The sequence below is a fragment of the Odocoileus virginianus genome, chromosome 2 (genome assembly GCF_023699985.2).
Source record: "Odocoileus virginianus isolate 20LAN1187 ecotype Illinois chromosome 2, Ovbor_1.2, whole genome shotgun sequence".
Lineage (NCBI taxonomy): Eukaryota > Metazoa > Chordata > Mammalia > Artiodactyla > Cervidae > Odocoileus > Odocoileus virginianus.
The window spans coordinates 47,860,388-47,886,356 of record NC_069675.1 but is presented as its reverse complement, the minus strand read 5'-3'; the positions used below and the strand labels follow the sequence as shown (position 1 = coordinate 47,886,356).

Here is a 25,969-nt window from a genome sequence, read left to right as displayed (position 1 = left end):
TTGTGTTCTCACTTTTAGAACTTTAGATCTTTGCAGGTGAAGTTTTTTTTTTAATTTTTCATTTATTTTTATTAGTTGGAGGCTAATTATTTTACAATATTGTAGTGGTTTTTGCCATACATTGACATGAATCAGCCATGGATTTACATGTGTTCCCCATCCTGAACTCCCCCCACCTCCCTCCCCATCCCATCCCTCTGGGTCATCCCAGTGCACCAGCCCTGAGCACTTGTCTCATGCATCCAACCTGGACTGGCAATCTGTTTCACACTTGATAATATACATGTTTCGATGTATCTCAGATCATCCCACCCTCGCCTTCTCCCATAGACTCAAGACCTTTTCATTGCAGTCTTCCTCTTTATTTTTTTTTCATTTATTTTTATTAGTTGGAGGCTAATTACTTTACAATATTGTAGTGGGTTTTGTCATACATTGAAATGAATCAGCCATGGATTTACATGTATTCCCCATCCCAATCCCCGCTCCCACCTCCCTCTCTACCCGATCCCTCTGGGTCTTCCCAGTGCACCAGGCCCGAGCACTGGTCTCATGCATCCAACCTGGGCTGGTGATCTGTTTGACCCTTGATAATATACATGTTTCGATGCTGTTCTCTCGAAACATCCCACCCTCATCTTCTCCCACAGAGTCCAAAAGTCTGTTCTCTACATCTGTGTCTCTTTTTCTGTTTTGCATATAGGGTTATCATTACCATCTTTCTAAATTCCATATATATGCGTTAGTATACTGTATTGGTCTTTATCTTTCTGGCTTACTTCACTCTGTATAATGGGCTCCAGTTTCATCCATCTCATTAGAGCTGATTCAAATGAATTCTTTTTAATGGCTGAGTAATATTCCATGGTGTATATGTACCACAGCTTCCTTATCCATTCATCTGCTGATGGACATCTAGGTTGCTTCCATGTCCCAGCTATGATAAACAGTGCTGCGATGAACACTGGGGTGCACGTGTCTCTTTCAGATCTGGTTTCCTCGGTGTGTATGCCCAGAAGTGGGATTGCTGGGTCATATGGCAGTTCTATTTCCAGTTTTTTAAGATATCTCCACACTGTTCTCCATAGCGGCTGTACTAGTTTGCATTCCCACCAACAGTGTAAGAGGGTTCCCTTTTCTCCACACCCTCTCCAGCATTTATTGCTTGTAGACTTTTGGATAGCAGCCATCCTGACTGGCGTATAATGGTACCTCATTGTGGTTTTGATTTGCATTTCTCTGATAATGAATGATGTTGAGCATCTTTTCATGTGCTTGTTAGCCATCTGTATGTCTTCTTTGGAGAAATGTCTGTTTAGTTCCTTGGCCCATTTTTTGATTGGGTCATTTATTTTTCTGGAATTGAGCTGGAGGAGTTGCTTGTATATTTTTGAGATTAATCCTTTGTCTGTTGCTTCGTTTGCTATTATTTTCTCCCAATCTGAGGGCTGTCTTTTCACCTTGCTTATAGTTTCCTTTGTTGTGCAAAAGCTTTTAAGTTTAATTAGGTCCCATTTGTGTGTTTTTGCTTTTATTTCCAATATCCTGGGATGTGGGTCATAGAGGATCCTGCTGTGATTTATATCAGAGAGTGTTTTGCCTATGTTCTCCTCTAGGAGTTTTACAGTTTCTGGTCTTACATTTAGATCTTTAATCCATTTTGAGTTTATTTTTGTGTATGGTGTTAGAAAGTGTTCTAGTTTCATTCTTTTACAAGTGGTTGACCAGTTTTCCCAGCACCACTTGTTAAAGAGGTTGTCTTTTTTCCATTGTATATTCTTGCCTCCTTTGTCAAAGATGAGGTGTCCGTAGGTGCGTGGATTTATCTCTGGGCTTTCTATTCTGTTCCATTGATCTATATTTCTGTCTTTGTGCCAGTACCATACTGTCTTGATTACTGTGGCTTTGTAGTATAGTCTGAAGTCAGGCAGGTTGATTCCTCCAGTTCCATTCTTCTTTCTCAAGATTACTTTGGCTATTCGAGGTACTTTGCTGGTGAAGTTTAATAATTAATTTCAAAGCCACTCACCTTCAAAGGCTTCCTAATTGCCTTAATCTTGTGCCTATGATGGTTTCTGTGTGTTTCATGTTCTATTAGTTGGGAGTTAGAATTTTAAATTATCCTGCCTTATTAGCCAAAGTCCTAGTGATCATTACAATAATGAGAACCTGAGGAGAAAAGAAGTCCTTTTGGAATAAATGTTTCTACTAAATGGTTCTCGGAATAACGCATCCACTAAAAAGTGCTGTGCTGTGCTATACCCTGTGGTCTCATACCATGTAATTGTCTATATTTCACATAGAAATTAAAAGTCTTACAGAATTACCTACTGCTCCAAGGTCATGGGCTTAAGTGTCACTAAATTTCTGTCACCAGCTCTATAGCTGCTATTGTTAGGCCCTCAGAGGAGAGCCCCACAGACTAGCTGGAGAAAGTCATTTTCCAGCCTGCCATGGAAGCCAACCATTTTGTGTAATATTCAACCCCAGCAGCCTATTTCATCACTAGATGGCCGTGTTGGTCTGCTGAGTGGCTTACAGCAGCACATTGTGTGCCCTGCAGGAATTTCAGTGCTAATTCTTGTTCAGTCATTCAGTCATGTCTAAGTCTTTGCCACCTTGTGAACTGCAGCATGCCAGGCTTCCCTGTCCTTCACTGTATCCCTGAGTTTGCACAGATTCATGTCCCTTGAGTTGATGATGTCATCCAACCATCTCATCCTCTGTTGCCCCCTTCTCCTCATGCCCTCAATCTTTCTCAGCATCAGGTCTTTTCCAGTGAGTCGGTTCTTCACATCAGGGTGGCCAAAGTAGTGGAGCTTCAGCTTCAGCATCAGTCCTTTCAATGAATAGTCAGGGTTGATTTCCTTTATAGTTGACTGGTTTGATCTCCATTCAGTCCAAGGGATTCTCAAGAGTCTTCTCCAGCACCACAATTTGAAAGCATCGATTCTTCAGGACTCATGTATAATACACAATTTATTCATATGTTATTTATATGGTAAAAAAGTATATATGCCTGAATATTTTATTTGCTTCATCTGTCTCACACTAATAATTGTGTTATTTTCTATCACTGCAAAGTGTTTTTCTGCTTTTTCTTCTGCCTCCAATAGTGATGGGGGTTCTGGGGGCTTTTTTGGAGGTGGGGCTGCACTGGGTCTTTGTTGTGGCACTCGGACTTTCTCTAATTGCAGCACTCAGGCTTAGTTGCCTTTTGGCATGTGAGATTTTAGTTCTCCAACCAGGGATTAAACCCACATCCCCTGCATAGGAAGGCAGATTCTTAACACTGGACCACCAAGGAAGTCCCAGCAGTGATAGTTTGATGTATTTTTATGCTATTGTCTGGCACATATTGATTTATTTTATTATATTTTTATTATTGAGTTTGTATTGTACTTAATATAACTTGACCTATTTTGTCCCATTTAATTATGTTTGCCTTGAATTCTAATATAGCCAATGTTACTCTTATCACTTCTTATCACTTAGGGTTGTTTTTTTTTTCTCACATTTGATTGATATATCTCTATGCATCCTTTAATTTGTAACTTCTCTGTCATTTGTTTTAACGTAATGTTTTGTAAATGGTTTGAATTCATTTTCTGATACAATTTTGAATTCAGTATTTCCTAATTAGGTTGGGTAGAGGGAGATTAATATATTTACATTTGCAGTAATATAAAAAATTGATAATAAACATAGAAATTTCTTCCTTACCAAATATACTTATTTAATGGGTTTCCCCAATGGTTCAGTGGGTAAAGAATCCACCTGCAATGCAGAAGACACAGGAGATGTGGATTCGATTCCTGGGTCAACAAGATCCTCTGGGAGAGAAAATGGCAACCCACTCCAGTTTTCTTGCCTGGAGAATCTCATGGACAGAGGAACCTGGCGGGCTATAGTCCCAAGGGTCGCAAAGAGTCAGAAACAACTGAGCAACTAAGCACACACATTTATTTAATATCACGGTCATAGCAACTGTAATTAAAGCATGTTTTTAAATTGTGTTTTCAGGGTCTTTTGAGACTTATATTAACCCACCTGATCGGGACGCCTATTCTACAGTGAAGGAGAATGATCAACTCATAACAGTGGAAAGGGTGCCCTCAAGCTATAATTTTTGGCATCCAGAACTAAGTTCTTTCCATAAGTTAATCCTTATTAAATGCTGTAAAGAAGAAAAGGTAGGATATTTTTCATTAAAGAACTGTGTTATAATTATTTCTGATAAAGCTCACCAGCCAGTTATGATTCATGGACTGATTAGATTTGTTTAGAAAGTAACAATGGCCGAATTTGGGAAGTAGTTTGTGACTTTGTGTTGTTAATAAGAAACGGAGACTTTGTGTTATTAATAGAGCACAATATTCTATATAGGAAATTATGAGAGAAAAGACTGGAGAGTCATCCAGGGACCCAGAGGAACTTCCTTAATGTTGCCATGGGGAACGTGTGCTTCCCGCCAGGGAAGTCAGTGCTCTGCTGGATGGTGTTAGCAGGGCACTAGTGGGCCTTTCAGAACTGGGCAGCAATGAGAAGGAGGCGTTTGAACAAAAAAAAAAAACATAGTCACCAAGACCATTTTGAAGATGGTTGACATAATTATGTATGAAATTATGGCAGCTTGCATAAAATAGAATGAAATGGCACCATTTGCAGCAACATGGATAGACCCAGAGACTATCATATTAAGTGAAGTTAAGTCAGACAGAGAAAGAGAAATATCCTATAATATCACTTATATGTGAAATCTAATAAAAAAGTGATACAAATGAACTTATTTACAAACCAGAAACAGACTCATAAATCTTGAAATCAGACATATGATTACCAAAGGAGAAATGTGGAGGGAAATAATAAATTAGGAGGCTGGGCTTAATATATACCCACTACCATATATAAACTAGATAACAAGCACCTACTGTACAGCACAGGGAACTCTACTCAATATCCTGTAATAATCTATATGGGAAAAGAATCTGAAAAAAGAATGGAGATATATACATATGTATATGTATATATATAATTCACTTTGCTGTACACCTGAAGCTAATAAAACATTGTAAATCAACTGTACTTCAATAAAAATTGTTTTAAAATTATGGCAACCTGAATTAAGATAGAGATAGTAGATTAAAGAGATGGAGGGGGATGTGGAGATGGGGCAACTAGTATAGCTCTTGGTTTTTGTGTGGGTGCCAAAGGGGAGAGTTGTATCAACAACTAAGCAAATGTGAAAGGAGAAACATGTCAGATAAAGACGTCACTGAGTCTGCAGTATCTACCAACATCAAAGTGTATAGTTGTCTGGGGACCAGTTAATATCTGGGTAGAAAACTTTAGAGAGAAATATAGCTTAAAAAATAGAGATTGGGGAATCATTAACATTGAGTTGGAAAGTAAAATCACAGGAGTTGTTAAAATCATAGAGGGATAATAGGTTAAGAGGACAGATGGGCAAAGGATGAAACCCTGAGGAGCACCAACTTTGAAAAGACAAAGAGAAAGGATGAGGAGCCCTTGAGAAGGAAGAGGCAGAGGGGCAAGAAGAACACCAGGAGAAAGAAATAATGTGGAAACCAAGTAGGCGCAGTGTTTCAATACAGCAAGAATTATCAACAGATTGTAATGAATGGAGGGTGTTCCATGAGAAATGGGAGAAAGAAAACACACTGGAGAAAATCAAACCACAGTTTGGAGATATTGAGGCTATACTGTTGGATTTTCTACCATCTCGTTAGGAAAACAGAAAGGCTGTGGGGTTGGCCTGAACAACTGATAATTGCAACAGATGAATGGAAGACAGAAGGTCATTGAGACTGTTGGTAAAAGTAGTTCTATAAGGGGAAGAGCTCTAAGAAAAAGCTTATAGACTGAAAGAAGAGGGAAAACCTTGAAAGTTTCTTTGGAAGCAAATGTAGTTGGACTAGGAATCTAGCACAGTTAGAAGAACAAGAGAGGTTATGATCAAAGTTGAGCTTAAAACTTCTAATGAGAAGTTCCAAGTGGTGACTATGTCCTAAGGGTGGCCATAGGTATGGGTGACTAAGAAAGTGATAAGATGATGTGCACTAGAGTTTGAGGTCAAGGCACTGTGCAGTTAGGATATGGGAGGTCCTTCTGGACCCTGAACCTGGGTTGTGTCACCCCAGATGATGACAAGACAATGCCTGAGACACAGTTGATAAATCACTGGAACAGACATAAATGGAGAGGAAGCCATAAGCTAGGTGGCAAGTCTTCAGTGGATATGGGACAGTGGCTACCAGGCCGGATACTGACAAAGATGAAAGGACGATTAAACAGCAGTAGTCCCAAAAAAGGAGTTTTAAAGATTGAGACACAGGCTAGAAAATTCTAGACTATGGGAACTTTTTGTTGTTTTTGTTTCAGGTTCTGTGTCTCTGTGTATGAGCTAAGGTTCTTAAGGTTATAACCATAGAGAACAAATTTAATAAGTTCAAGACTAAAAAGGATATATTAAAATAAAAGGATACTGGGGTAGCTCTTTAAATTTGAGGAAAAGCCAGTTAATCACACTTCAGGAGGAGCAGCTCACTGGGCAACTCACTGAACATAACTCTGTAGTATTGCCATTGATAGCACTCAACTCTCAATGAAATTGTTCTTTTAGTTTCAAATTCTCAAGAGAGAGATTCTGATTGGTCCAGCTGAACTTAAGTTTTGTTCCTGGTCCAATCAGCTACAGATAGGAAAACTGCATCATGCAGTAGAAATATGACTACACAAGAGTTCTAGGGAAGAAAACAGATGCTGGTGGGCTACATCCATGCAAGATTCCACCTGCCATGGGGCCTTGTCTCACAGCCAATATTCCCATTTCTCTGGTCCAGAGAAGATCAGACTCAGGAAAGACCTAAGACTCACCTTCTATCGTTTAAAGACCAGTACCTGTCCCTCAGTTTCTGTCCATAAAATATTTAACAAATACCTTGGTGAGCAATTGTTGTATTCCAAGCACTGAAGATACAATTGTGAAAAAGAAAAACTTCTTTTTTCTTATGAAAAAGAAAAACTACTCCCAAAGGCTTGTATTCTAGTGGGAGAGAAAAGGGACAGAAAGAATAAAATACTTTCTGCTCGCAGAAAGGTATTGTAAGGACATGAAATGGAAGTTTCAATAAAAGTAGTAGAGTGGAAACTAGAGTAGGAAGCCAAGGAGGACCTCTTTGAAGAGGTGATAGTCTCAAGTTCTCATATAAATCGTTTCCTGTGTCATACCAACATCCTGTGGGAGCAGACTGGAGGGTGTCCGGGGAGCAGCAGGGAGACCTGGAACAGGGCCCCTGGGTGGGGAAGCCTAGCAGAGACTCGAGAGCAGACCAGTTGGGAGAAGGAAGAGGGTTCCAGAGGAGAAGGGCCAGGAATAGCTCAGAGCCAGGTCCTTCAAGCTGTGGTTAGAGTGATTGCTCATGGGAACAAAAAAGAAGTAAATAGAATGAGAAATGGAGTGGAGCCCTGCACCAGAAGTGGGTGGAGTCACTCCCCTCAGGCACCACCTAGGCTTTGAGAGGGGAGGAGCAAAAGGGCTTGGTAGAAAATGATTTCCTACCCCTCCCAGTCATGAAATCCAGGCCAGCCTGAGGACAAGGATTTTTTTGTTTGTTTGTTTTTAATTAATTTTTTATTGGAGTATGGTTGATTTACAATGTTGAGAGGTTTTTTTTTTGTTGGTTTTTTTTTTTTTCTTGTCTCTTGGACCCTTTGGAGAATATGATGAAAGTTGCAAGCCTTCTTAGAAAATACACAAATGCTCTTCCACATATGATTATCTAATTCTAGTTAAGAATCTCAATCTTGGGAAATGAAGTGTGTTCTCTCTCACACACACACACATTTATTTTTTACATTTTTTATTTTTACCTTTTCACCCTCTGCATCCATTTTCCCCTCTCTGGCACACACCAGTATATGCTCTGTATCCAGAAGTTTGTTGTTGTTGTTCCTATTTTTTAAATTTATTTTTTAATTGGAGGGTAGTTGTTTTACAGTGTTGTGTTGGCTTCTGCCATGCAGCAACACAACTCAGGCATAAGTATACATATGTCTCCCCTGCAGAAATTCCCTTCTACCCCCTACCCCATCCCATTCCTCTAGGCTGTCACAGAACACAATGTTGAGCTCTCTGTGATATATAGCAATCTCCCATTAGCTATCCATTTTACACATGGCAATGTATATGATCCAATGCTACTTTCTCAATTCATCCAACCCTCTCCTTCCCCCTCATTGTCCACAAGTCTGTTTTCTATGTCTGCATCTCTATCCCTGCCCTGAAAATAGGTTCATCAGTACCATCTTTCTAGGTTCCATATATATGTGTTAATATGAGATATTCATTTTTCTTTTTCTGGCTTATTTCATGCTGTGTAACAGGCTCTAGGTTCATCCAACTCACTAGAACTAACTCAAATGCATTCCTTTTTATGGCTGAGTAATATTCTGTGTATATATATACCACTACTTCTTTATCCATTCATCTGTTGATAGATATCTAAGTTGCTTCCATGTCCTGGCTATTGTAAATAGTGCTGCAGTGAACATTGTGGTGCATGTATCTTTTTGAACGATGGTGTTCTCAGGGTGCATGCCCAGTGCTAGGATTCTTGGGTCACGTGGTAGTTCTATTCCTAGTTTTTTAAGGAATCTCCATACTGTTCTTAGTGGCTGTATCAATTTACATCCCCACCAACAGTGCGACAAGGTTCGCTTTTCTCTGCATTCTCTCCAGCACTTATTTTTTTGTAGAATTTTTGTTGGTGGCCGTTCTGACCCGCGTAAGGTGATACCTCATTGTGATTTTGATTTGCATTTCTCTAATAATGAGTGATATTGAGCATCTTGTCATATGTTTATTGACCTCTTCTTTGGAGAAATGCCTGTTCAGGTCTTTCAACAACTTTTTGATTGGGTTGTTTGTTTTTCTGATATTGAGCTGCATGAGCTGCTTGTATATTTTGGAAATTAGTGTTTTGTCAATTGTTTCACTTGCAATTATTTTCTCCCATTCTGAGGATTGTCTTTTCATTTTGTTTATAGTTTCCTTTGCTGTGCAAAAGCTTTTAAGTTTAATTAGGTCCCAATTGTTTATTTTTGTTTTTATTTCCATTATTGCAGGAGTTGTGTCAAAAAAGATATTGCTGTGATTTATGTCAGAATATTTTGCCTTGTTGTTGCTATTTTTAAGGTTCTACATATGAAAGATAATATGTTTGTTTTTTTCTGTCTGACATTCCACTTAGTATAATGCCCTCAAGGTCCATTCACATTGTTGCAAATGGCAAGAGTTCATTCTTTTTTATGAGTGAGTAATATTCCTATGTGTGTGTGTATCACATTTTCTTTATTTATTTATCCTTTGATAGACACAGGTTGTTTTCATGTCCTGGCTATTGTAAATAGTGCTGCAGTGAACACGGGGGGGCACTGTATTTTTCTCAAGTTATTTCTTTCATTTTCTTAAGAGAAATACCCAGAATTATGAGTGCTGGATCATATGGTAGTTCTGGTTTTAACTTTTTGCAAAATATAAATACTGTTTTTCATAGTGGAGACATCAATTTACATTCCTAGCAACGATGCCTCCGTTCAGTTCAGTTCGGGTTCCCTTTTCTCCAGATCCTCACCAACATTTATTCCTTGTCTCTTTAATAATAGTCACTTTAACAGGTATGAAATGATATCTCATTGTGATTTTGATTTACATTTCCCTGATGATTAATGATGCTAAGTAGACAGATATATGTCTTTTCTGGAAAAGTGCCTATTCAGATCTTCTGTCTATTTTTTAATTGGATTGTTTGGGATCTTTTTGCTATTGAGTTGCATGAATTTCTTATATATTTTTGGATTTTAACACCTTATTAGATGTATGGCTTGAAGATACCTTCTCCCATTCCATAGGCTGTCTTCTTATTTTGTCGATTGGTTTTTTTGCTGCACAAGAGCTTTTTCATTTTGTATAGTCCCACTTGCTTATTTTTGCTTTTGTTATTTGTGCTTTTGGTGTCATATCCAAAATCTCGTTGCCAAAAGCTACATCAAGGAGCCTTTCCACTGTTTTCTTCTAGGAGTTTTATGGTTTTGGGTCTTACATTTAAATTTTTAATTCATTTTGAGTTTATTTTTATGAGTGGTATAAGCAGGAATGTAAATTGGTATAGCCACTAGAGGAAACAGAATGGGAAAGCATAGTCTCTTCAATAAATTGTGTTGGGCAAATTGCATATTCAGATGCAGAAAAATGAAAATGAACCCGTATCTTGGGTCAAACTCATGTTGTTCGAGGGTTGACTCTATAAGATCATATCATCTGCAAATAAGGACATTTTTAATTCTTCCTTTCTGATTTGGCTGCCTTAATTCTTTGTCTTGCTTAATAGCTCTGGTTAGAGCTTCTGATACTATGTTGAAATGGATATAGTCTTTTAATGTTTTTTCTTTTAACTTTCAGGTGGTTTTTGCTCTTACAGACTTTGTAATAGAAAATCTTGGGAAAGCCTTTATAGAGACACCACCTGTGGACCTGCCCACTCTGTATCAAGACATGTCATACAACACTCCCCTGGTATTTATCTTAAGCACAGGCTCAGATCCCATGGGTGCATTTCAGAGGTTTGCCCGGGAAAGTGGATATTCAGAAAGGTAAGGTCACATTGTGCAGTTTTAATCATTCATATGAACATCGCCTAGTTAAAATTTGCCTTTTTTTTCCTTCCCTCTTTGGAATGTGAATTTGTAATTCAGGTATCCCTTACTAAATAAGTTAAAATACTTTAATGTTAGCTATGCATGTGATTAAAGTGGTAGTAAATTCATAAAAACAGATGTAAACTTCACAAGGGGAGATTGTTTAAATATTGAAGCATAATTAATGAAATAATAATTTAAACATTTGCTATTTAAGACATTATTTTAATGTAACTGTAAAAGGACTGTAGTTTGCGCCTTATACTCAAATATACAAAAAAATCCCATAGCTCTCTAGGTCGTATTATTAATCCCTTCTTTCTCCTGAGCCTCTATTCTGTGAAGTAAGAAAGGGAGCAGGAAGTTTAAACTTGTGAATTTACAATATTATATTTTTTTCAGACTTAAATCTCTCCAGAGTAAGCTGTTTTGACTCCTTTCTCATAAAAACTCAGTCTTCCTGACTCCTTCTTTCCCCAGTCCTCCCCAAAATGGTGTTCTGATGGGTAGAAAAGTACACAAGACCACGGGATAGCAGGTGAGAGTAGGGGTCTCATATCTAGGAGGTAATCTCCAGCTCCAACAGGCCCTTGCATGGAGATTACAAGACAATGAATTCCATCTGTTCTTTGAAGTTCAAAGAGTCAGATACAACTAAGCAACTAAACAACAACAATCTTTATTAGTCAAGCTTCTCTAGAGAAACAGATATATATGGATATATATATATATATATACACACACACATATAATACAAATTATATATATTATGCAAATAACATATATATATTACCCTATTGTTGTTGTTGTTCAGTTCCTCCATCATGTCCAACTCTTTGCGACCCCATGAACTGCAACATGCCAGGCTTCTGTGTCCTTCATTATCTCCTGGAGTTTGCTCAGACTCATATCTATTCAGTCAATGATGTCATCCAATCATTTCATCCTCTGCTATCCCCTTCTCCTCCTGCCTTCAATCTTTCCCAGCATCAGGGTCTTTTCCAATGAGTCAGCTCTTCACATAGGGTGTCCAAATATTGGAACTTCAGCTTCAGCATCAGTCCTTCCAGTGAATATTCAGGGTTGATTTCCTTTAGGGTTGGCTGGTTTGCTCTCCTTGCAGTCCAAGGGGCTCTTAAGAATCTTCTCCAGCACCACAGTTCAAAAGCATCAATTCTTTGGCACTCAGCCTTCTTTATGGTCCAACTCTCTCACCTGTACATTACTACTGGAAAAACCATGGCCTTGACTATATGATGCTATATATGTGTGTATATATATTATACATAAAATGAGATATTTGCTTACATGATTATGGAGGCTTATCTTCCAAAATCTGTAGTCAACAAGAAAGAAACACAGGAAAGTCAATGCGTAATTCTAGTCCAAGTCCAGAGCTCTGAAAACCAGAAGTAATAATGATACAAGTCCCAATCTGAAAGCCAGCAGACTCAAGATCCAAGAAAAGCAGTGTTTTCATTTGAGTCCAAAGGCAAAGAAATAAAATGACCCAGCTCAGTCAGGCTGAAGGAGTTCCCTCTTCCTCAAGTCTTCTGCTCAAGTCTTCACTTGATTCGGTGGGCCCCATCTACATTAAGGAGGAAAATCTGCTTTACTCAGTCTGCTAATTCAAATATTAATCTCACCCAGAAACATCCCCACAGACTCATTCAGAATGATGTTTGACTTAATGTCCGGGCACTGTGTGACCCAGTCCAACCTCACTAGTAATTAGGAAACAATAAGTTAAAACCATTAAGAAGATATTTCGCACTCATCAAACTAGCAAAACCATACCAAAGACAGGGAGCTATAGAAATATTCATATTGCAAGTGGGAGTGAAAAATTAGTTAAAATCATTTTGAACAGAAATTAGCAGTATATCAGAGTTGCAGAGAGCATTCCCCATACCCCAACAATTCACTACTGAATTTGCATGTTCAAAGTCAGTTACTGGGCAAAGAGCCATATTCAGGAACATTTGTAGAAACATGTTTATTTTTTTTTCCATTTATTTTTATTAGTTAGAGGCTAATTACTTTACATCACTACAGTAGTTTTTGTCATACATTGAAATGAATTAGCCATGGATTTACATGTATTCCCCATCCCGGTCCCCCCTCCCACCTCCCTCTCCACCCGATCCCTCTGGGTCTTCCCAGTGCACCAGGCCCGAGCACTTGTCTCATGCACCCAACCTGGGCTGGTGATCTGAGAAACATGTTTATAATAGCAACAACAAAGAAAAACCTGGAAACAACCAAAATGTCCATCTTAAAAAACTATATAAATTGTGGCATATTCATAAAATTGAATATAATACCTATAGCCATGAAAATAAATAACTTAGGACTATGTTTATTAATATGGATGGGTCACACAAACTAATATTGGGCAAAATAAATTAGGCTGCACAAAAATTATACAATATTGGAGAAGTTTGATAAATAATATAAAATTATTAAACAGATATATATTATATACTGCTTATGAATTCACATTTTTGCAATAATCATATAAAGAAAAATATAAAAGTTATACCAAGTCCAGGAGAGCAGTGACTTTGTAGAAGGTGAAGTTTGGGTAATAAAAAGAATGAACAGGGAGGGGCATAATGCAAGCTCAGATCATATGGATAATGTTTTACTTCTGAAGCTGGGTATGGGTAGATACTTACATTAACTTTATAACTTTTGTTATAAATGTGACATAATCTTTTGTTATAAAGGTGTTATAAAGGTAAAATACTTGGCTGATGAAATTAATAGTGAAATAAAGAGCCTTAATCTTTATACTCAACAAATAAAACAAATGCAAGATCTTCAAATACATATGCAGCATTTATAAAATTAATGATTTTCTAAGACATAGGTATTTCAAAAAGAATAAAACTTATTCCCTGACCACAATAAGTCTTAGAAATCTTAAAAGTTAATTTTTTTAATACTTGGAAAGCAAAGAAATGTTCTTCTGAACAGCTTGTTTGTTAAAGGGAAATAATACTGGAAAATTTCTAATAAATGGACAATGACAAAAACAACATAACCTATCAAAAACCAGGAGGGTTTAGTAATAAGACACTTGGTGTAAATTTATACATATGTAATGACTTCTGGTTCCAGAAATGTCAGACTAAGAACTCAGGCTGATATTTGGCCTTGGAGTACAGAATGAAGCAGGGCAAAGGCTAATAGAGTTTTGCCAAGAGAACGCATTGGTCATAGCAAACACCCTCTTCCAACAACACAAGAGAAGACTCTACACATGGACATCACCAGATGGTCAACACCGAAATCAGACTGATTATATTCTTTGCAGCCAAAGATGGAGAAGCTCTATACAGTCAGCAAAAACAAGACCAGGAGCTGACTGTGGCTCAGATCATGAACTCCTTATTGCCAAATTCAGACTTAAACTGAGGAAAGTAGGGAAAACCACCAGACCATTCAGGTATGACCTAAATCAAATCCCTTATGACTATACAGTGGAAGTGAGAAATGGATTTAAGGGACTAGATCTGATAGAGAGCCTGATGAACTATGGACGGAGGTTCGTGACATTGTACAAGAGACAGGGATCAAGACCATCCCCATGGAAAAGAAATGCAAAAAGCCAAAATGGTTGTCTAAGAAGGCCTTACAAATAGCTGTGAAAAGAAGAGAAGTGAAAAGCAAAGGAGAAAAGGAAAAATACTCCGATTTGAATGCAGAGTTCCAAAGAATAGCCAGGAGAGATAAGAAAGCCTTCCTCAGCAATCAATGCAAAGAAATAGAGGAAAACAATAGAATGGGAAAGACTAGAGATCTCTTCAAGAAAATTAGAGATACCAAGGGAACATATCAGGCAAACATGGGTTCGATAAAAGACAGAAATTGTATGGACCTAACAGAAGCAGAAGATATTAAGAAGAGGTGGCAAGAATACACAGAAGAACTGTACAAAAAAGATCTTCATGACCCAGATAATCACGATGGTGTGTTCACTCACCTAGAACCAGACATCCTGGAATGTGAAGTCAAGTGGGCCTTAGAAAGCATCACTACAAACAAAGCTAGTGGATGTGATGGAATTCCAGTTGAGCTATTTCAAATCCTGAAAGATGATACTGTGAAAGTGCTGCACTCAATATGCCAGCAAATTTGGAAAACTCAGCAGTGGCCACGGGACTAGAAAAGGTCAGTTTTCATTCCAATCCCTAAGAAAGGCAATCCCAAAGAATGCTCAAACTACCACACAATTGCACTCATCTCACACGCTAGTAAAGTAATGCTCAAAATTCTCCAAGCCAGGCTTCAGCAATACGTATACCATGAACTTCCAGATGTTCAAGCTGGTTTTAGAAAAGGCAGAGGAACCAGAGATCAAATTGCCAACATCTGCTGGATCATCGAAAAAGCAAGAGAGCTCCAGAAAAACATCTATTTCTGCTTTATTGACTATGCCAAAGCCTTCGACTGTGTGGATCACAATAAACTGTGGAAAATTCTGAAAGAGATGGGCATACCAGACCACCTGACCTGCCTCCTGAGAAACCTGTATGCAGGTCAAGAAGCAAAAGTTAGAACTGGACATGGAACAACAGACTGGTTCCAAATAGGAAAAGGAGTATGTCAAGGCTGTATATTGTCACCCTGCTTATTTAACTTATATGCAGAGTACATCATGAGAAACGCTGGGCTGGAAGAAGCACAAGCTGGAATCAAGATTACTGGGAGAAATGTCAATAACCTCAGATATGCAGATGACACCACCCTTATGGCAGAAAGTGAAAAGAACTAAAGAGCCTCTTGATGAAGGTGAAAGAGGAGGGTGAAAAAGTTGGCTTAAAGCTCAACGTTCAGAAAACTAAGATCATGGCATCTGGTCCCATCACTTCATGGCAAATAGATGGGGAGACAGTGGAAATAGTGTCCGACTTTATTTTTCTGGGCTTCAAAATCACTGCAGACGGTGATTGCAGCCTTGAAATTAAAAGACGCTTACTCCTTGGAAGGAAAGTTATGACCAACCTAGACAGCATATTACAAAGCAGAGACATTACTTTGCCAAGAAAGGTCCATCTAGTCAAGGCTATGGTTTTTCCAGTGGTCATGTATGGATGTGACAGTTGGACCATAAAGAAATGAGTGCCGAAAAATTGATGCTTTTGAACTGTGGTGTTGGAGAAGACTCTTGAGAGTCCCTTGGACGGCAAGGAGATCCAACCAGTCCATCCTAAAGGAGATCAGTCCTGGGTATACATTGGAAGGACTGATGCTGAAGCTGAAACTCCAGTACTTTGTCCACCTCATGTGAAGAGTTGCCTCATTGGAAAAGACTCTGATGCTGGGAGGGATTGGGGGCAGGAGGAGAAGGGGACGACAGAGGATGAGATGGCTGGATGGCATCACCAACTCGATGGGCATGAGTTTGAGTAAACTCCGGGAGTTGGTGATGGACAGGGAGGCCTGACATGCTGCGATTCATGGGGTCACAAAGAGGCGGACACGACTGAGCAACTGAACTGAATTGAAAACTTAGTTGTTAAGCTCTAATAGAAGGAAAAAATAATAAGCTAAGAGCAGAAACTAGTGACAGAAAACATACATTCAATAGACAAGATCTAAAAGAACAGAAGTTGCTTTTTTGAAAAATTTAATAAAATATAAATCTGTTGAAACTGCTGATACAGAGAGAAAGAAACAGATAAATTCAAAAAACCTATATCATGAGTGAGTAAGAGAATATCACTACAGACCTGCAGACATTAAAATAATCATAAAAGCATATTATTTAAAAAGAAAACTTTGCCAATGAATTTGAAAATGTTGATAAACAGGAAAATTCCTCCAAAAGCACACCTTTAAAAAATTAATAGAATAATCAGAATATATAAATAGTTCAATAATTTTTTATTGAATTCACTATTAAAAACCTTCCCAGAATTCTGGGTTTATTTCAGTAATGTAAGCATTAAAATACTGAAAATTAATTTAATTCACCACATTGAAAGAGTAATGGCAAAATATCCTTAAAGAAGAAAACTATTAATTCAACATAAGCAGAAAAAGCATCTGTTAAAATTCAACATGAATTCATGGTGGGAAATGTCCTAATAAATCAAGAATCTGAAAATCATGTCTTAAAAAGAGAAAAACAGAAATAGGACATTCTTCTACTCTGATAAAATGTATCTTAATTTTTAGTGGATTTAGCAAGGTTACTGGACTTAAAATAGATTGCATTAATGCATACTAGCAACAGAAACTCTCATTCATTGTTGGTGAGAATACAAAATGGTATAGTCACTTTGGAAGACAGTTTAGTGTTTCATATGATCAGCCATCTGGCATTTACCCAAAGGAGTTAAGAACTTATGTTCACCCAAGAACCTACCTTATACTAGAGCCTACATTAAAGGCATAGCAGCTTTATTCATAATTGCCAAAACTCGGAAGCAACCAAGATGTCCTTCAGTAGATGAATGGATGAATAAACTGTGGTGTGTCCACACATGGATACCGTGCTATGCTTTCTGTGCTTCGTTGCTCAGTCAGGTCCGACTCTCTGCTACCTCATGGACTGTAGCCTGCCAGGCTCCTCTGTCCATGGGGATTCTCCAAGCAAGAATACTGGAGTGGCTTGCCAAGCCCTCCTCCAGGGGCTCATCCCAACCCAGAGATTGAACCCAAGTCTCCTGCATTGCAGGTGGATTCTTTTACCATCTGAGCCACCAGGGAAGCCCACGAATACAAGAGTGGGTAGCCTATCCCTTCTCCGGGTGAACTTTCTGACCCAGGAGTTGAACCAGGGTCTCCTACATTGCAGGTGTATTCTTTACCAGCTGAGCTACCCAGGAAGCCCACAATGAATACTATTCAGTGCTAGAAAGAAATGAGCCTATCAAGCCATGAAAAGACATGCAAGAACTTTAAATGCATGTTACCAAGTGAAAGAGGCCAATCTGAAAAGGCTATATATACTGGATTGTTCCAAGTATATGACATTCTGGAAAAGGCAAAACTATGAATACAATAAAAAATAATAATAACAAAGAGTTTATATCCAATGTAAAGAACTCTTAGAAATCAATTAAAAAAAAAAAGACAGGTGAACCAGTAGGAAAAAAGGGGAGAGAAGAATATAAAAGCAAATATCCAAATGCCCAATAAACAAATCTATGAAAATGGGAAATAATTTAAAACCTCAATGAGATACCATTATATATCTATCAGGTGTTAGCAAAGTTATGGAAAAATAAGTACTCTCACCCACTGCTGGTACATATGTGGAATGATGGCATCACTCTGAAAAACAATTTGATATTATAAAAAAATCAAGCATACACATACTCTGTCAAACAGCAGTTCCATTCCTAGGAATATACACAACAAAATGAAGTACACATGTATGCCAAGAGACATCTGTGAGAATGGCTATTGCAGCATTGTTTGTAATAACCAAGAACCAGAAGTAACTCAAATGTCCAGCAAGAGCATAATGGATGAATAAACTGTGATATAAGCATACAGTAGAGTATTAAACAGCAATGAAAATGAAAGATGCACAGTAATATGAATTAATCTGAAGAAATAATGTTGATTGAAATAGACCAAATATAAATATACACTTTATGATTCCATTTATATAAATTCAAAAACAAGCAAAATTAATCTATGTTGTTAGAATTCAAAGTAATCGTTGCCTTTGAGACAAAGGGAGGATACTAATTGACAGGGTACAAGTGATGTTCTCTTTTTTTTTTTGCCCTGGGTGGTGGTTCTTGTGTACATTCTCTTTGAGAGAATTCATCAAGCTAAACACTAATGATTTGTGTACTTTTGTGTGTATGTTAGACTTTGGGTTTTCAAAAGCTTTTTGAAAACTGACCTATAGCATTAGAAGTCAGGACAAAGGGTACCTTTGGGATGGAGGAAGGGAAGATGATTGGAATAGAAAGGAGATAGGAGAGATGTCTCTAGGGTGTTAGGGAAGTTCTCTTCTCAAGCACCGATGTTTATTTCCTCTATGCACTTTTATTTGTATATTTGTATACACAGAACTATATCTGTCTTATGCACTTTTGTGTGTTATAGTAAAAAAAAATAGGAAAAAATATTTTTACATCTATCAGAATTAGAATTTGAAATGTATGCATATTCTAGAAGCCTACCATATTTACATTTCTTAATAGTTGCATTACTTATAAGTAATATGAAATGGCATTTCACTGTTGTTTTTGAATTCAGGGTGCAATCAATTTCACTGGGACAAGGACAAGGACCTATTGCTGAAAGAATGATCAAAGATGCAATGAAATCAGGAAACTGGGTGTTTCTGCAAAACTGCCACCTTGCTGTTTCTTGGATGTTGGCAATGGAGGAGCTAATTAAAACCTTCACAGATTCAAGTATGTTGAGCATATAGCATTTATATAATAATATAATTTTTATGTGGCCTTTCTTGTTGAGTCCAATCCTTATAATAATTACTATTGGCATTGTTTACCCTATATTAAAAGGAAAAATTTGAGATCCAGAGGGGTTTAGTTAGGTTACACGACCCAGATTCAAATAAAAATGTTCAGGCTCCAAGTTGAGGGTACAATGAACTGGGTCATTTTTGTTTCATGTTACCTTCTATGGGAGACCATTTGAATTCAAAATAAATAACATCTAGGCGTGATATTAATTGAAACAAGAAATAGAAAATGGACTTAGGACAAAAGAAGAAAATTCTATTTTTCACTACAGAATGAGAGAAGTTCAGGAACAGAGTTCAAGTTAACGCCAATTCTCATGGTGGTGTTTTACTACTTTGTATCCTCTATAACCCACATGACAATTAACTTTCACAAGTGTCTCATAGACACAAACACCCCCACGGGTGTGCCCAACATCTAAGTCATAATTGCCACCACTAACTATACTACCACTGCCTTTTTTACCACTCAAGGAAGTATAATGGACTGCAAAGAGAGAAGAAGTGGAATTGGAATTGACTCATTTTTATTCAGTGGTATAAAAATAGTTGAAACCTTAGGAACTGTACGATAGGTAATAATAATAATAAGCTGGGTGGGACACACTTCCTCACTGTCCCAGGAGGTCATGGACGAGAACTGCCCGCCTGGGATATCCAGGGCCTTTTCTCTGGTGTCCTCTTTTGTGTCCTGACAGAGGGCTTTCTAGAAAGGTGAGAACTATGCAGATGACTTTCCTTATCATTGCCTGTTAAGATGAAGACCTTCTCCTTTACAGAGCAGCTAGCCTGCACTGGTCACCAAACCACCAACAGGGCTTAGCAGCCTTCCCCAAAGATCCCTCACTCCCTGATTGCCACATGCCCTGCCTTCTACACACTGCTTGCATCAAGGACAGAGTCTGTAGCATCTGCCATCCAGAATCTCCACTCTTTCCACTCTTCGCAATACAAACAAGAGACAGCTTGCTTCCTGTGGGGTCTGTGACTTACTTCTATTTAAATAAGTAAAGAAAAATGATAAGTTGTTTACTACTTGAATCATCAGATTCCTTATCCTGATTAGGATTATTATTAAGAAAAAATACTAGAGAAAGCATCTAAAAAGCAGTTTACTGCAGAGGTACTATGGGAGCCTTCTGAATAAGAACCAGTCATTCACCTTCACAATGACCTTGCCAGACCTACAAGGAGGCTGGATGGGCCACGGAAGTCAGAGAAGTTGTCGATGAAGTTTAAGTGCTTAAGTGGACAGAAAAATCCTCTTCTGGTCCTTGTTACAACTGTTTACTAACATAACCATTTGGGTTCTAATGTTTAACTTGAACTAGTATAAAATAAAATACATTCAGGGAGGGACTTCCCTGGTGGTCCAGTGGCTGAGACTCCATGCTCCCAATGCAGGAGGCCCAGGTTAGATCCCTGGTCAGGGAACTAGATCCCACATGCCACAACTAAGACCAGGAGCAGCCAAATAAATAAATAAATATTTTTAAAAATTAAATTCAGGTAAGAAGTTGAAAAGAGAAAGTGAATGAAAGAAAAAATAGAGAAAGAAAGGGGGGAAAAGCCTCTGGTCTTGAAATTCTAAGACCTGAGTAGAGTTTGGCCCGCACCACTGCCTGACTATATATATCACACCTGGGCCTCCGCTTCCTCAGAAATAAAGTGACTACACAGCCCCACTGCTACTAAGATGATTTCTATTCTATTCCAGTTCTAAACTTCTATGATGTCTATAAATGTTAAGATCCTTGATGCTTTTGCAGTCATGAGAGAAAAAAAGGATTTTTGAGATGCTTCTCTAAGCCTGGCCTTTTTCACTCTTCAGTTTTTTTGTTTGGGGGGTAGAAGGGGGAGTGTTTGGTTAATGAAATCATTAGCCCTAAGATTTTATGATATCTGACTTCTATGCTAATCAGTCAGTCAATTCAGTCGCTCAGTAGTGTCCAACTCTTTGCGACCCCATGGACTACAGCACGCCAAGCTTCCCTGTCCATCACCAGCTCCCAGCATTTGCTCAAATCATGTCTTTCAAGTCGGTGATGCCATCCAACCATCTCATCCTCTGTTATCCCCTTCCCCTCCTGCCTTCAATCTTTCCCAGTATCAGGGTCTTTTCTAATGGTCAGTTCTTCACATCAGGTGGTCAAAGTATTGGAGCTTCAGCTTTAGCATCAGTCCTTCCAATGAATATTCAAGACTTATTTCCTTTCGATTGACTGGTTTGATGTCATTGCAGTCCAAGGGACCCTCAAGACTCTTCTCCAACACCACAGTTCAAAAGCATCAATTCTTCGGTGCTCAGCTTTCTTTATGGTCCAACTCTCATATCCACACATGATTACTGAAAAACTTTTTACCACAGAAACAACTTTAATGTTGCTCTAGAATTGCACTGGGTTGGTCAAAAAGTTTGTTTGGGTTCTTCCCTTGAACTTTTTGGTCCAACAAAAAGTGGACTAACTTTACTAGAACAATACTAGAACTAACTTAATCTTGGCTATTTAACGTAGCTCATTAGTTTAGATTACTAAACCAAGAAGCATAAATACAACTTTAATCTGCAGCCATTCATTTAATAAATACTTGAGAACCTACTGTGTACCACACACTGTTCTAGCTACTTAGGGCATGTTGGTGAACAAAGCAACCACAGTCATCTGCCCTCCTCAAGCTTACGTGCTAGTGAGTGGAGACAGACAAACCACATAAACAATCCACATAACAAATAAGTAATGTAATGGTACAATAGAATGTGGTCGGTGCTTTCAGAAAAATTTAAAGTAAAGTAAGGAGGAACAGGAAGGTCGGGGTGGAATGGGAGTAAGGAGGAAGGGTGGAGAGCAGTTTTAAATGGGGTGGTCTGGGTAGACCTCTTTGAGAAGTTGGCATTTGACCAACACTTGAGAAAAGTCGGGGAGTCTAGAGGAAGAGCATTCCAAGTAAACAGAACAGCTACTTCCTGGGGGCTCCCCCTAAGGAGCATACCAGAGGAACACCATCACTTTTGCTTAGAGACCAATGCCAAGAAAGGCCTCCTTGGATGATACTTGTGTCTTCCTGTGATAGGAACAGTGGTTTTCCCAGTTCTGCTCTGGCCTTTTGAAACTGGAATGCAGCTTGTTCTTTCTTAGGTTCTCTGTCCACAACTCAGAAAGGAAGCATATTGACTTCTTGATGCTACCTGTGAGGTCTCTCCATTTCCCTGCTCACTGAGTTCCCTTTGCTTCTTCTCTGCAGAAGGAACACATTCCTTTATTCTTCATAAGGATTTTTGACCATTTTCATGCAATTTTCCCTAAGTTGAACAACAAACAAAAACTAAAACAACTTCACAAGCATAAAGACAGTAAACTGTCCTTTTTTTTTGTTTGAAAAATTACCAATTTCAGAGGAATGATCCTTAACATTTCTATCAAGCATTGAAAATCAACATTCCTGGACTTCCCTGGTGGTCCAGTAGTTAAGAGTCTGCCTGCCAATGCAGGGGACACAAGTTCGATCCCTGGTCCAGGAAGATTCCACATACCTCATGGCAACTGGACCTGTGCACCACAACTATTGAAGCCCTTAAGCTTTAGAGCCTGAACACCACAACCAGAGAGTAGCCCCTACTCGCTGCAACTAGAGAAAGCCCATGCACAGCAATGAAGACCCAACACAGTCAAAATAATTAGTAATTTTTTTTTAAAAGAAAAGAACAAGTTCTTAATTTCTTTACTCAACTGTGCTAACATCCAGACTGCCAGACTCACCTGGGTGAAGAGCTTCTAGAAGGAGTCCCCTCACCTCCATTTTAGAACATTTTACATCAAATATTTTAAAAAGATAAACTAGTCCTTAAACAAAGCTGATCTTTTTCTATCCTATAATAATTATTTCTTATAGAAAAATATTACTGAATTAAGAATTTTCTTTTTTGTCTTTGTTTTAAACAGATGTTGTTATCAAGGACACATTTCGACTTTTTTTAAGTTCCATGCCTAGTAATACATTTCCTGTGACAGTCCTTCAAAATTCGGTCAAGGTAACATATGCTCGTGGTTGAACTCTGCGACATGATTGGCCTCAGGATGCTCCCCGAGTGGATCCAGGGAGCCCACTGGGCCTGTGCAGGGTTGTGTCAGGGTTCGGTCAGCCAAGGTGAGGAGGTGGGAGTCAGTGTCCATTCACCGGAGTTTGTGAGTAGGGAAACAACTTCCCAGGCCATTGCCCTACCTGTGTGCCCTTCTGCCAGTCATGCAACACCTCCCTGCTTCCCCTCTTCAAGAAATTGTCTAGGACGCAGAGAGGTGAGAATAGAACCCTTCCCAGAGTTAAGAAAGTGTTTCAGCATGTGGGAGACAGGAAAGCCCAGAGGCAGTAGGGCTGATGAATTGAAACCTCGATCGTCTTTCACGTAATTCAGAAAGCTTGGATAGAGAGACTTACTAAGGAAAATAGACCTTCAAGCTGAGGGCTGGAGACCCTATGGCAAGTCCTAGAAGGCATCTTTTTTTTTTTTTTTTGGCCATGCTGCACAGCATTCGGGATCTTAGTTCCCCGACTAGGGATCGAAGTTTCCATATATGGGAAGCCTCTGCATAAATCTGGAGAAGGAAGTGGCAAGCCCCTCCAGTATCCTTGCCCGGAGAATCCCTTGGACAGAGGAGCCTGGTAGGCTACAGTCCATGTGGTCGCGAAGAGTCAGACATGACTGAGCAACTAACACACACTTCTGCATATAAATGATCACTCGGGAGCCAGGGTTGTCTCTTCCCTGGTGCCCCGTGCCATCAAGGCAAAGTGTGGAGTGATGGTGGACATTGAGATGAACAGAAAATCCAGTGCAGAAGGCCTGAGCATCCTTTCTGGCCTTTGGTTATAAAAATGGACACCAAATGGAAAGGTCTGAGGTTCTTGTGGAGGTGGTTCACCCACCCACTGTAGGCCTGAAGACCCCCTATTCTCCAGAGGCCAAGGCTGAAAGAGATACAGAGCTGGCAGGAACAGGGCAGGAATGCCTCCCAGGCATCAGTTAAGCTGCATCCCCTCGCTGGCTTCTATATGTGTTATTTGGAAAAAATGCAAAAATGCACAGCTACACTCTCTGCCATGTGTCTCTAAATACAGGTAACCAATGAGCCTCCAAAAGGTTTACGTGCAAATATCAGACGTGCATTTACTGAAATGATGCCTTCATTTTTTGAAGAAAACATACTTGGAAGAAAATGGAGACAAATAATATTCGGCATTTGTTTCTTCCATGCAATTATTCAGGTACACCCAATTTGCTAATTTTTAAAATATAGACAAGGAGAAGTGTATTAGGTTAAAAGTCAATAAGGGGTTTCTATGGTGGCTCAGATGGTAAAGGATCTGCCTGCAATGCAGGCGACCCAGGTTCGATCCCTGGGACAGGAAGATCCCCTGGAGAAAGGAATGGCTACCCGCTTCAGTATTGCTGCATGGAGAATTCCATGGACAGAGGAGCTTGGTGGGCTACAGTCCATGGAGTTGCAAAGAGTTGGATATGGCCAAGTGACTAACACTTTAAATCAATAAAAAGTAAGAATTAAAAGCTTACAAATGACATTGTGAAATGCTGAGGTCTTTGTTCTGTCTGAACCCAAGTTGTTTTAACTCAGTCCCTAGACTTCCCTGGTAGCTCAGATATAAGGAATTTGCCTGCAATGTAGACCTGGGTTCGATCCTGTGGTCAGGAAGCTCACTTGAAGAAGGAAATGGCTACCCACTCCAGTATTCTTGCCTGGAGAATTCCATGGACAGAGTAGCCTGGCAGACTACAGTCCATGGGGTCGCAAAGAGTCGGATATGACTGAGCAACTAACATGCACACTCCCTGATTTCTGTATGACCCTTGCCTCTGTACCTCACAGCTTTGCTTCCCAGCTCTGTTCTGACCTAAGGAGCCACATGTCCTGGATGAATGCAGTAGGTCAAATTCAAAAGCATGAAGTTGTCTCCTTAGCTATGCTTCACTCACAAAATCTGCTTCCCCTCCAGACTCTACTCCTGAAATCGGCAGTCCCATTTTTTTAATCACCTGCCATCAGAATTTCAGGACTGTTTTTATCCTTCCTCCTTTACACATATATATCATGTGGGTCAACAAGTTTTCATTTTTTATTACAATAATTTCACTCTCACCTGTTTCTGTTTGAGTGGGCTTACCACCCTTAATGGCTTCCTCCCTGTGATTAGATCCCCAAGTCCCCTGACCAGTGACCTTCAACTCAACACTACTTTCTCCTTCCCTCTGTTCAAACTCACTGCCCTAACCTGGTGTCCATTCTGTGGCCTTGTACAGGAACTCTGACTTTAGCTCTGTATCCCTGTCTTGATTAGGTAGGCTCCTGGTTTTCAAATGTATTTGGTCTGCCAAGAAAGAATTAGTAGAGAAAAAAACAAAGACTAAATATGCAAGATATGGAATAAGTAAGTAAACAAGACCCTAGAGAAAATCAAAGACTCTGGGATTAGAGGGTCTATGTTGGAGGCCTTTTTTCTACTACAAAAGCATCTGAGATGTAGGAAGTGGTTTAAGACTTAGGGAAATTTTGAAATCAAGAGGAGCAAATAGAGTATAATTGCCATTATATGGGAACAACCTAAGTGTCCCTCAAAGATGAATGGATAAAAATGATGATATATATATATATATATATATATATATATATATATATATATATACAATGGAATACTAATCATTCATTGAAAAGAACGAAATTTTGCCATTTGCAGCAACATAGATGGACTTGGAGGGCCATTATGCTAAGTGAAATA

General features: G+C 39.0%; 1 protein-coding gene across 1 annotated transcript in view; it reads left to right on the top strand.

The window, feature by feature from the left end:
* Window positions 1–25,969, top strand: part of DNAH6 (dynein axonemal heavy chain 6) — a 282,979-nt gene that overhangs the window by 214,262 nt on the left and 42,748 nt on the right. Inside the window, exons 63-67 of the mRNA XM_070479741.1 lie at window positions 4,024–4,193; window positions 10,484–10,674; window positions 18,949–19,109; window positions 23,122–23,210; window positions 24,296–24,442. Coding sequence (XP_070335842.1) covers window positions 4,024–4,193; window positions 10,484–10,674; window positions 18,949–19,109; window positions 23,122–23,210; window positions 24,296–24,442 — 758 coding nt within the window. The remainder of the gene's footprint in view (window positions 1–4,023; window positions 4,194–10,483; window positions 10,675–18,948; window positions 19,110–23,121; window positions 23,211–24,295; window positions 24,443–25,969) is intronic.